At 39.6% G+C, this 11824-nt stretch overlaps 3 protein-coding genes across 5 annotated transcripts; all 3 read right to left on the reverse strand.

Annotated features, from left to right (window-relative positions):
• Positions 1-1626: 1626 nt before the first annotated feature.
• Positions 1627-8369, reverse strand: LOC103140645 (histone H2B 1/2). Of its 2 annotated transcripts, XM_016673287.1 has the most exons (2): positions 7934-8369; positions 1627-1807 (listed from the first exon to the last, which is right to left on the reverse strand). In XM_016673287.1, exons 1-2 carry the CDS (start codon positions 8301-8303, stop codon positions 1752-1754), a joined length of 426 nt encoding a protein of 141 aa, XP_016528773.1. In that variant the 5' UTR covers positions 8304-8369; the 3' UTR covers positions 1627-1751. The 2 variants fall into 2 exon arrangements, with proteins under 2 accessions (XP_016528773.1, XP_007555953.2); XM_007555891.2 differs by lacking the exon at positions 1627-1807 and having other exon boundaries at positions 7818-8365.
• A 1179-nt stretch (positions 8370-9548) lies between these two features.
• Positions 9549-10251, reverse strand: LOC107832894 (histone H4). Its single transcript, XM_016673290.1, has one exon. The coding sequence runs from the start codon at positions 10225-10227 to the stop codon at positions 9916-9918; it is 312 nt and encodes a 103-aa protein (XP_016528776.1). The 5' UTR covers positions 10228-10251; the 3' UTR covers positions 9549-9915.
• Positions 10252-11125: 874 nt separating this feature from the next.
• LOC103140674 (histone H1-like) lies at positions 11126-11824 on the reverse strand. 2 transcript variants are annotated; one of them, XM_016673286.1, is made up of 2 exons: positions 11251-11824; positions 11126-11217 (listed from the first exon to the last, which is right to left on the reverse strand). In XM_016673286.1, the coding sequence occupies exons 1-2, from the start codon at positions 11797-11799 to the stop codon at positions 11146-11148; spliced, it is 621 nt and encodes a 206-aa protein (XP_016528772.1). In that variant the 5' UTR covers positions 11800-11824; the 3' UTR covers positions 11126-11145. The 2 variants fall into 2 exon arrangements, with proteins under 2 accessions (XP_016528772.1, XP_007555982.1); XM_007555920.2 differs by having other exon boundaries at positions 11126-11824.

Here is an 11824-nt window from a genome sequence, read left to right on the forward strand (position 1 = left end):
ACCTACACCGAGCACGCCAAGAGGAAGACCGTCACCGCCATGGACGTGGTGTACGCTCTCAAGAGGCAGGGCCGCACTCTGTACGGCTTCGGAGGTTAAACGGTGAACTCCGCTTACTGAACCAAAGGCCCTTTTCAGGGCCGCCCACTTATCGGTTAATCAGCTGCTATTCCTGTAAAGTCTTATCGGTAGAAACTGATACAAATATTTGTGAAACAGATGAGAAACCATGAGCCTTCAAGCGTTTGCCGATGGTTTATATTTTAATTCTTTACACCGTGTCTTACTTGCCCGAGTTGTTTACTCTGAACACAACTCCGGCAGCAGAGGACATTCCTCTGCTTCCGTTATTTGCATTCACTCTAAAATATTTTATAAATAAGTTTTCTTTATTCGGAATTGACATCAAAATACAATTGTATTACTACAAGATGTACATTTTTTTGCTGCCAGAAGTTCTATTATTCATGGATAATACCCTTTAACTGTCTTTCAAGACTGCTCAGTTCCACATGTTGACCAAAATTACTTAAAAGCCACGACAGGGACTAAAAAGCCAATCTGATTCCTGAACAAGTGGAAACATTATTTCTGCCTGACGGTCATTGCCATCTAGTGGTATGTTTGTGTTCTCCCCCCCAGTCTTGCACAGCAGAAACAAAATTAAAATTCTGCATGGAGCTAAATATAACAGATCAGAGCCAACTGGACATCTGCTAAAAATATATTTTTTTAAAGAATAAGGGTCATCATTGCTTTTTGTTCTCAAGCTGAGTTTTGTTCCATGGAGTCTGGGCTATTTGAACCACTTACCACTAGAAGTTGCCTCCCAGCAGGACTGTTGGTGACATCAGCAATAGTGACGGTGTTTAAGGGGATCACTCGCATCACTACTGTTAATTGTAAGTCATGTGGATGCGTTTCTTACGACACACTCCAATAGGCACTTTAGGCCCTACTAATATTGTTAACCTCCCAGAGGGTGTTAAAGATAAGATAGTTGGCTCAGTATCAGCTACAGCTCACCGCTGTCAGATCTTTTATCAAAGTTGGATTTATCAGTTTTGAACGACCCAGAACAAGAGAGAGTTAGCTCTTTGAAGAAATATGTGGGAGTGTTCTCTGCCCATGACAGTGATCTAGGTTGCACAGATCTGATAGTCCATGAAATACCTCTGCTACATGATCCACCAGTATGTCAGAGGTTTAGGTGGATTCCTCCCTCAGAGTATGAGGCTGTACAGGTCCACATTCGGCTTCTGTTGGATAGCCAGCAGATTCAGCCCTGGCTCGACTCTGGAGGAACAACATTTCACTCTGGATGTAAAGATGTGAAATCAGAAATGAGAAATAAAACAATGTGAATCTTTTGCAAACCAAACTGAAACATCATTAATTAACATCTGTTGACTTATTTTAACAAGTTTTGTTCATCAGTCAAAACTTAAAAACAAAGTTAAATAATCTCAAAGTCTGAAATAAGAAAATAATTCATTTCTAGGGTAAAATGTTTTTGAGATTTTATTCTGACATTAAACGTAGTTTTAAAATAAAACATATTAAAATAAAATTAGTTAAACTACAGATTAAAATATCAATAAAAAATTTTATTGGATAGAGAAAAACCTCAGGTTCTTCACTTTAGTGACTGAACTCTCCAGGATCTCAAGCAGAAGCTTCATATCAGAGCCTCCCAGTCCTTCGAACCAACTTATGACTTATTTCCAGTTCAGTCTCATCAGGGTTGGACTTCAGAGCTGAAGCCAAAACTTCACATTCAGCCTGATGGAGCGTAGCATCACCAAGTCTGTGATTAGAGAAGAAATAGCCAGTTCTAATTAAATCAGTCTGGATCATAAACAGACTAAAATATGATAACAGTGATGTCTTCATCTGATGAACATCTGCTCTTCAGACTTTCTACAAATGGAGAGAAAACTTAACACAATGTACATTAAAGTTAAATGGGGAAAAGAATCCAAAATAATAACTGATGTTTGGATAAATATGCAATTCTGGGATTCACAGCTCAAGTTCAGGCCTGTGGAAGAAATTTTCTTGGAAAAGCATGGAGCACGTTTTGGTTACCTCCATCATCAAGAGTAAGGAACGGTCATCGTTTCTGCAGTTTAGTAGAAAGATTAGGAGTCAAAATAACATAGTATTGAAGGATATCTAAAAATTAGCCATTGCTCTGTAAAAGTTTTAAAGTAGCCAGTTTGTGTTGTTTCCTTGCCCTCAAGATTCGTTCTTCGTGTAGAAATACCTCTTTACTGTGATCAACTGTACAGGGACCAGGGTGGTTTTACAGGAACAACATAGTGTGTCTGCAGCCTGGCCTTCAGCTCCACGTCTCAAACTCTGGTTACATAAAGCATAAATGAAACAATCACCTTCTGGTTAGTGGAGCTTCAAGATATTTGTCATGAATTGAGCTTTATTATTTTCCTGAAACAAAAACTGAGAAATACAGTAGTTAATAGATGTAGTAACTGTGACCACCATGAGGTTTCATCAGCCAGTAACTGAAGCAAAGCTGCTACTGAAATACATTACTGCAGCAAGAAGCAGGTTGAGACAATAAATTAAAATAAAGGTCTGAGCTAAGATCACATTTCAGACAGACGTGATAAGATCAGTGGTAACTGCAGATGGAGCCTGACCATGTAACAAGTCAGAGTTGCTTATTACACGGGACGCCTCCGGCAGCTTGAATACTTTTCCCTCAATTGTCAGATGCATCATGGGAGATGGAGTCTTAACATCAATATTTTTCTCCTTTTGTTTCTTAAGATAAAATCTGAGTAAAACAAGAAATATTTTAACGTCCATACTGTGGACAAGGACTGCAATAATCACACAGAACGAATGCAGAGTTAGTTCATACTTTACTGATAAACAAGCACAGAATGAAACCATTAAATACATTTTAGGACTAACTAACGGTTGTTTCAGTAATGGATTATGCTGATGATTAATTGGTAATTGGATGAGAAATTTATACATTCTGCTTATTTTTTCAGTTAGCCACTTAAGAATAACATTAAGAACTTTAGAAACAATAAAAATACAAATAAGTCATCTGATTCCTGTTTTAAATGAGAAAGTGTTTTATTGCCTGCATTGCAAAAAAAAAACAAAAAAACACTCCTTTACTGAACGCTTGACTGTTTGTAGCAAAGGATGAAATCTGAAATCTTCAAATATCAACATGTGAACAGCTGAGACATTTCTGCTGAACTGAACTTCAATACAGTGTGAGGCTGATCTTGTGATTCACTTTATATGAACCAGTGAAAAACTAGTGAGGATACAGTGCTCAATAAGTGTCATCACTTTCATCAAATCTTTGAATAATTGATTAATACAATTGTTTCAGCTCTAATATATAATGTTATATCCCATAACTTAACAGAAACTTATAAACTGAATTAGCATGATTTTTTTTTTTTTTTTGGCATCAGTTTCTAACACTCAGTCTGCAGCCTGACAGTTTACAACTGTAAACACAGCAAACTGCTGGGAAAACCTCCTGAAAATAAATGTAATGATGCAACCAGATGGACTGGAGGAATAATTAGGATATAAAGGCGCATAACATGGTAAACAAAAACCATCAGTTTTTCTGTATTTTGAAGTGAAGCTTTCGTCTTTCCAGATAGATCTAATGTTTTATTGTCGCTTCAGCAAAGAGTTTGATTTGCTGCTTTCTGAATAAAAAGTTTGTTGCTTCCGAGAGGAAACAGTTTCAACTTAAAGAAAAAGGTTTACCATTGTTGACAGAGAAAAGTTTTGTCCTTCTGTTTCAATTTAACTAAATATTTTGTAAAAATTCTCCTGATTTCAAACAGGAAACTCAGCATAAGAAACACTTGTTTCTTATCAGGAAACATAAGTGTGTAACTTACTTTGGATATGTAGATTTTTTTTTGTCTGCAGATAAAACATATTTATCTGTCTAAGTAGTCTTTTAAAGAGAGCTTAAAAATAATGTTAATATTTATAATGTGAAAGACATAAATGTGATCAATTTAACAGAAGTCAGAAACCAGCAACAGCTTTGTGGTAACAGAAAAAAACATTACATTTTATTCTGTAAAAACCTTCCCAGAAATATTAACTGTGGGTCATTCTGAAGATCAGTCTGGAAAAAAACAAACAAAAAAACTACCTTGTGCCGGTAATACGATACATTTTAACAACATTGTTGCAACTTGTCTTCCGTTCTTTTTGTCTTTAAACTGCAACAGCGAAGTTGTCTTATCAAAATAAAAGCATCAAATCAGAAACTGGAAGTCAACCATATATCCTACAAAATAAAACGAAGTAAAGGAAATGTATTCCTTTTGGGGTTATTTACAATAGTAATGGATAAATATCACATCAATTTGGAACATCGCCTGTAACATGACTGGAGGAAACTTGAAACATTACATCTCAACCATCGGATATTTTAAAGATATAGCGCCTACAACGGAAATAAATTCAGGGTTTGTTAACAAATGTAGTCATTTTCACAGCTAGTTTCTAAAAAAAAGGTTTGCTGAGAGAAGTAGCTATTACATGCAATTAAAGATACAGACTGTAATATAACTAGTTATTTGATTGATCCAATTCTTTTGAACGTCTCTTCCGGTGTCCTAAAACACCTGAACGACGGGACTCGAGTCTTAGAGCCTCTCTTTGATTTTTAAAAACCTTTTTCGAGCTTACAATGCTCTGCACACACTATCTCTTATTCCATTTAATTTAAATTGTGTTTATTTAATACGCAAATAGATACAAGCGACGAAAGGGCTGAACGTATGAGGACACGGTTTTCGTCTTGTGTCATGGCGGCACTGTGAGCTGCCGTGACGCAGGTTTCACGCAGCGGCAGAGAGGATGGCGCCCTGCTCTCTCTTCTTCCTCTTTGGTTAATGTTCATAGCGGCAATTGTATGCTTTAGTTACAATTGTCCAAAAAAAAATTTATAGTTTCTGTGAAACTGAAAAACTTTTTTTTTCCCCCATGTACCGTTTTATTTTGGTTTTATATTACAAATACACTAAAAAATACATGTATATAGGACATTTTTAACTTTTGAAAATATATAATTTTTCCTGTAAAAGNAAAAAAAAAAAAAAAAAAACAGCACTCCTTTACTGAACGCTTGACCGTTTGTAGCAAAAGATGAAATCTGAAATCTTCAAACATCCACATGTGAACAGCTGAGACATTTCTGCTGAACTGAACTTCAATACAGTGTGAGGCTGATCTTGTGATTCACTTTATATGAGCCAGTGAAAAACTAATGAGGATACAGTGCTCAATAAGCGTCATCACTTTCATCAAATTGTCATTAACTATTAATTGATTACTAAATTAGTTTCTTTGAATAATTGATTAATACAATTGTTTCAGCTCTAATATATAATGTTACATCCCATAACTTAACAGAAACTTATAAACTGAATTAGCATGATTTTTTTTTTTTTTTTGGCATCAGTTTCTAACACTCAGTCTGCAGCCTGACAGTTTACAACTGTAAACACAGCAAACTGCTGGGAAAACCTCCTGAAAATAAATGTAATGATGCAACCAGATGGACTGGAGGAATAATTAGGATATAAAGGCGCATGACATTGTAAACAAAAACCATCAGTTTTTCTGTATTTTGAAGTGAAGCTTTCGTCTTTCCAGATAGATCTAATGTTTTATTGTCGCTTCAGCAAAGAGTTTGATTTGCTGCTTTCTGAATAAAAAGTTTGTTGCTTCCGAGAGGAAACAGTTTCAACTTAAAGAAAAAGGTTTACCATTGTTAACAGAGAAAAGTTTTGTCCTTCTGTCTGTTTCAATTTAATTAAATATTTTGTAAAAATTCTCCTGATTTTAAACCGGAAACTCAGCATAAGAAACACTTGTTTCTTATCAGGAAACATAAGTGTGTAACTTACTTTGGATATGTAGATTTTTTTTTGTCTGCAGATAAAACATATTTATCTGTCTAAGTAGTCTTTTAAAGAGAGCTTAAAAATAATGTTAATATTTATAATGTGAAAGACATAAATGTGATCAATTTAACAGAAGTCAGAAACCAGCAACAGCTTTGTGGTAACAGAAAAAAACATTACATTTTATTCTGTAAAAACCTTCCCAGAAATATTAGCTGTGGGTCATTCTGAAGATCAGTCTGGAAAAAAACAAACAAAAAAACTACCTTGTGCCGGTAATACGATACATTTTAACAACATTGTTGCAACTTGTCCTCCGTTCTTTTTGTCGTTAAGCTGCAACAGCGAAGTTGTCTTATCAAAATAAAAGCATCAAATCAGAAACTGGAAGTCAACCATATATCCTACAAAATAAAACGAAGTAAAGGAAATGTATTCCTTTTGGGGTTATTTACAATAGTAATGGATAAATATCACATCAATTTGGAACATCGCCTGTAACATGACTGGAGGAAACTTGAAACATTACATCTCAACCATCGGATATTTTAAAGATATAGCGCCTACAACGGAAATAAATTCAGGGTTTGTTAACAAATGTAGTCATTTTCACAGCTAGTTTCTAAAAAAAAGGTTTGCTGAGAGAAGTAGCTATTACATGCAATTAAAGATACAGACTGTAATATAACTAGTTATTTGATTGATCCAATTCTTTTGAACGTCTCTTCCGGTGTCCTAAAACACCTGAACGACGGGACTCGAGTCTTAGAGCCTCTCTTTGATTTTTAAAAACCTTTTTCGAGCTTACAATGCTCTGCACACACTATCTCTTATTCCATTTAATTTAAATTGTGTTTATTTAATACGCAAATAGATACAAGCGACGAAAGGGCTGAACGTATGAGGACACACAGCGCCTCCTCATTGCTCAGTTTGTTTTCGTCTTGTGTCATGGCGGCACTGTGAGCTGCCGTGACGCAGGTTTCACGCAGCGGCAGAGAGGATGGCGCCCTGCTCTCTCTTCTTCCTCTTTGGTTAATGTTCATAGCGGCAATTGTATGCTTTAGTTACAATTGTCCAAAAAAAAATTTATAGTTTCTGTGAAACTGAAAAACTTTTTTTTTCCCCCATGTACCGTTTTATTTTGGTTTTATATTACAAATACACTAAAAAATACATGTATATAGGACATTTTTAACTTTTGAAAATATATAATTTTTCCTGTAAAAGCATACTGCTATTTACTTAATGCAGATTGTAGCAGCCGTAATTGTGTGGTGTCCCTTTAAGACAGCCCGAGTTTTTGCTGGTGATGTCACAAATATGCGCCTATGCTTCTCTGTAGAGCGTATGGTTAGATAAACGTGCTGGAGATCGACGCATGGACTGAGACGGACATGTATATTTTATCTCCCCAACTATAGTAACGTTACGGGTTGTTTGGACTTCGCTTATTTTCATTTTTGATAATACAGCAGCCGTTCAACCGGGCTTTGTGATGTTAGTGTAGAGTCTGTTTATTAAGAGGATAAACTGGCATTCACAGTACCAGTGTGTTTCAGTTTGACTGTCACGATGAGTCTGCCGCTTCCTCTCCACCACCCAATACAACTGAAGCTTTACAAGATTCAAATTTGTGAACTTCACCCGCTACAATAAAAAAAAAAAACTGGCTTAATCCTAAAAATACAAAGTATATTTTCATAATGGGGTCATTTGAACTGCTCTTTGAAATTGAGAGATACTGAAGATTCAAGTTCCCTTACAAGAAAATCAGTCTCATCACTAAATACAGCCCTAAGTTAAGGGTTGGTACGTTTAGGGTTTGAACACACCGATCATATGAATATTAAAGATTAGAACAAAGCCCTTCAGATGTAGTGAGTGGCTCTTAAAAGAGCCGTTGGGTTTGTGTGTTAACAGCAGAGCTGTTTACTTGGAGCTGGTGTACTTGGTAACCGCCTTGGTTCCCTCGGACACGGCGTGCTTGGCCAGCTCACCGGGCAGCAGGAGGCGCACAGCGGTCTGGATCTCCCTGGAGGTGATGGTGGAGCGCTTGTTGTAGTGAGCCAGACGGGAGGCCTCGGAGGCGATGCGCTCAAAGATGTCGTTGACGAAGGAGTTCATGATGCTCATGGCCTTGGAGGAGATCCCGGTGTCGGGGTGAACCTGCTTGAGCACCTTGTAGACGTAGATGGCGTAGCTCTCCTTCCTGGTCCTTCTCTTCTTCTTGCCTCCTTTGCCGGCGGTCTTGGTGACCGCTTTCTTGGAGCCCTTCTTGGGCGCAGACTTGGCGGGTTCGGGCATGTTGACTCTGGAAACTTGCAGCGACGAATGAGCTGCTGAAGAGGAATCGCTGATGTTATACATGCTGTATGGAAATTGAGCCGTACCGTCCCGTGGGTGTGATTGGATGAGGCGCTTGAAGTGAAATCACATGGCTTTTCAAACGTAGCGCGCAGTCGGATAGAAGGAGACAGAAAGGCGGGCAATCTCCCGCTGCTTTTTAGCTAATTTAATCCTCATTCTAGGTATATGAACACTTCATTCTTTTTATGGCGGACGTGTTTTGGTTTCTTCAGCCAGAAATATAAAAGTTCAAATTACAAATTCACTCTAGTCAGACAAATTACATTCATTTCAGGAACTTGCAGTCATTTGTTTTCAACATCCTTACGCAAGTTTTCTACATTGCGGCAGTGAGAACTTGTAGCAAAGCAAGAAAGAAGTCTTGCCTAGTGCTCTGTCTCATAACAGTGATTCTTTCATATGAACATACTGTTACTGCTCCCATTTCCCCATCTGTGCAACACCTAGGTCCGTTTACCAATTCTGGGACCCTACAAAAACCCCTCAGTGTCATTACCAAGAGAGATAGATTTGGTTCAGTATTGAAACAGACTTTTAATGCCGAAAAATTATCAAATGTTCCAAGTCTTACAAGTGAAACAGAAAGAGTGACATTCACCGTTCAGTGCTGGGCCCACTTAGCTCACCTTAAGGCGAGACAAAATGAAGCGATTATAGCACGAGTTCAGCTTTTATCTTCTCACTATGTGCCCTCTCTAAGAGGAAAGAGACATACACTTTTGTGTACTCTGATAACTTTGATATATTTCTACTTAAATAGCTCACCATACGTTTCCAATGTCATCTACCAACAAGGTAAATGTATAAATAGTGATGCTTTACATTTGTTAGCCATTTCCTTAACACAAAGAGGTTGATAGTGATGGGTCCGGTGTTCTCTATGCTCCGAGGTCATTAGAGCGAAACCCGGGTCGGTGCGCGTATCGCTATAAGAAAGTTACGTGACCGATACAGCGACTGTTTCGATCAGTGACGCGCCAAACTACATTTATGAGGAAGATTATCCGTTAACGATGCATCTGCTGAAATAATCTGATCTTTTGCGGATCCAAATGGATGGATCCCAAGAGATACTGAGGCAAACAGAACAATCTGTCCAAACCTCTTCCGCCTTTCCTTACAAAATGCGAGCTGGTTCTTTCTATAGCTGGAGAGACTGCATTAAAAAAAAAAAGCGCAACAGACCCAATGTCAAAACGTTTGTGAAAAAAAAAAAAAAAAAAAAACAGTCTACATACATCCTCATGAACTCAGACTTTCACGTCGACATTTATTCACCATTAAAAATAGATACTTTAAATGACGTGAAATGACATTGTACTAGAACAAGGGCATCAAATCACTCAGTGAATGGCATCAACTAGGTTGTAGTCATTTTTAAGGTCCAGTAAGTGCCAGTTTAACAAGGTGAGGTACCAAACAATACTTTTCTGGTGTGGAATTGTTTGATTGCATGATTGTAGCAAATGTTTTCACTGAAAGTCAGCTTTAGTACACCTCTTTAGGACGCAAGAGTATATAGTTATAATTATATCACAGGAATAGCAGCTGATTAACCGATAAGTGGGCGGCCCTGAAAAGGGCCTTTGGTTCAGTAAGCAGAGTTCACCGTTTAACCTCCGAAGCCGTACAGAGTGCGGCCCTGCCTCTTGAGAGCGTACACCACGTCCATGGCGGTGACGGTCTTCCTCTTGGCGTGCTCGGTGTAGGTGACGGCGTCACGGATGACGTTCTCCAGGAAGACCTTGAGCACACCGCGGGTCTCCTCGTAGATGAGACCGGAAATACGCTTGACTCCCCCGCGGCGAGCCAGACGGCGGATAGCGGGCTTGGTGATTCCCTGGATGTTATCGCGGAGAACCTTACGGTGACGCTTGGCGCCTCCTTTACCGAGTCCTTTGCCTCCCTTTCCTCTGCCGCTCATTTTGTCTTCTTCTTCTGTGCAAACACAAAGATGAATGTGAGCCCGAGCTGCGGAGTGTCGGGCTTTATGTGTGAGCTGCGGACCTATGAGGAGCCGATCTCAGCAGCTCCTCCTACAAGACTATGACAGATCGAGAAGAACGTTCTTTTATGAAGCAATAATTTAAGTTTGATGAAACAAAGTTGTGTGAATCAAGCTCCCCTCAACAGTCTCTGAAAGGAATAAACATAAAAATAAATGTAGTTCATCTGTTTGTATTCATGCTGTTGTGCAGCTGAGGAACATGAGAGATTTCTGAAACAATTTTCACTCCATTTAAGTTGTGAATGATCAACATCCAGTAATTTTTGCTAATTGATTTCAGAAGGATTTATAAAGTGTTGGCCTGATTTCTAGTCCTTTTAGAATTGAATATGAAAGTTTTGTTCCATATGATGTTTGAATATTTGATTTCTTTTCCTGGTTGTTGTCTGACTTTTATTACTTGTATAAAAGCAATGTTACGCATTATATGGGTGTTTAAAAACTTGAATTCAGCGGTGTCAGTTGTGAGCGAGCCAAGTGACTTTGCCGATTCATTGTGAAAGGAACCGAGTGCTGTGTGAGCCTTTTTGTGGCTTTCCTGTCTGTAATAATTTGTGCAGACAGTGAAGTAATAAGCAATGACTAAAGACTCACTGATATTACATGAGAAGAATAAGTGTGAAAGTTGATGTGTTCTTCCACATACAGTGGTAGAACACATTAACTCATTAACTCTCAGATGGTGCAAAATGTAATTTTTCCAAGTGGAAGTGTATGAAGTAAAATATGGGTCAAAGAAAAGAAAAGAAAAGAAAAGGAGGAGCTCTTCAGTAGAATGTGTGTTGGCTCTTAAAAGAGCCTTTGGTCAGTGAAATGCGGGGCTGAAGCAGCAGTTTACTTCTTGGCCTTCTTGGCTGCGGCCTTCTTGGCTGCAGGTTTCTTTGCTGGACTTTTCTTGGCTGCGGCCTTGGGCTTCTTGACGGCGGCGGCGGCGGCGGCCTTGGGCTTCTTGACGGCGGCGGCCTTGGGCTTCTTGGGCGCGGCCTTCTTGGGGCTCTTGGCGGGCTTCTTGGCCGCTTTCTTGGCCGGAGCCTTCTTCGGGGACTTCTTGGCTGCCGCTGCGGGCTTCTTTGCGGCGGGTTTCTTGGCCGCTGCGCTCTTCTTGGCGGCGGGCTTCTTGGCCTTGACGGGAGCCTTCTTCTTCACCACCTTCTTGGCCGGTTTAGCGGCTTTGGGCTCCTTCTTGGCGAGCTTGAAGGAGCCGGAGGCCCCCGTGCCCTTAGTCTGGCTCAGGGTCCCTTTGGTGACCAGCTTGGTGACGGCGGTGTTGATGCGCTTGTTGGCCTTGCTCACGTCCACTCCTTTCCCGGCCAGCACCTTCTTGAGGGCCGCCAGGGACATCCCCTTACGCTCCTTGGACTCGGCCACGGCGTCCACGATGAGCTTAGGGAGGCTGGGTCCGTCCTTCTTGGGCCGGGGAGCGGACTTCTTCTTCGGGGCTTTGGCCGGAGCCTTGGCCGGCGCGGCTGCTGGAGCTTCCTCTGCCATGTCTGTCGGACTGGGTTGTTCCTCT

Source organism: Poecilia formosa, unplaced genomic scaffold (assembly GCF_000485575.1).
Source record: "Poecilia formosa unplaced genomic scaffold, Poecilia_formosa-5.1.2 Scaffold73, whole genome shotgun sequence".
In the NCBI taxonomy this organism is placed as follows: Eukaryota; Metazoa; Chordata; class Actinopteri; order Cyprinodontiformes; family Poeciliidae; genus Poecilia; species Poecilia formosa.

Bases quoted from the DNA above. Each gene is read 5' to 3' on its own strand.
- LOC103140645 (XM_007555891.2), bottom strand. From the start codon at position 8,303: ATGTATAACATCAGCGATTCCTCTTCAGCAGCTCATTCGTCGCTGCAA.
- LOC107832894 (XM_016673290.1), bottom strand. From the start codon at position 10,227: ATGAGCGGCAGAGGAAAGGGAGGCAAAGGACTCGGTAAAGGAGGCGCC.
- LOC103140674 (XM_007555920.2), bottom strand. From the start codon at position 11,799: ATGGCAGAGGAAGCTCCAGCAGCCGCGCCGGCCAAGGCTCCGGCCAAA.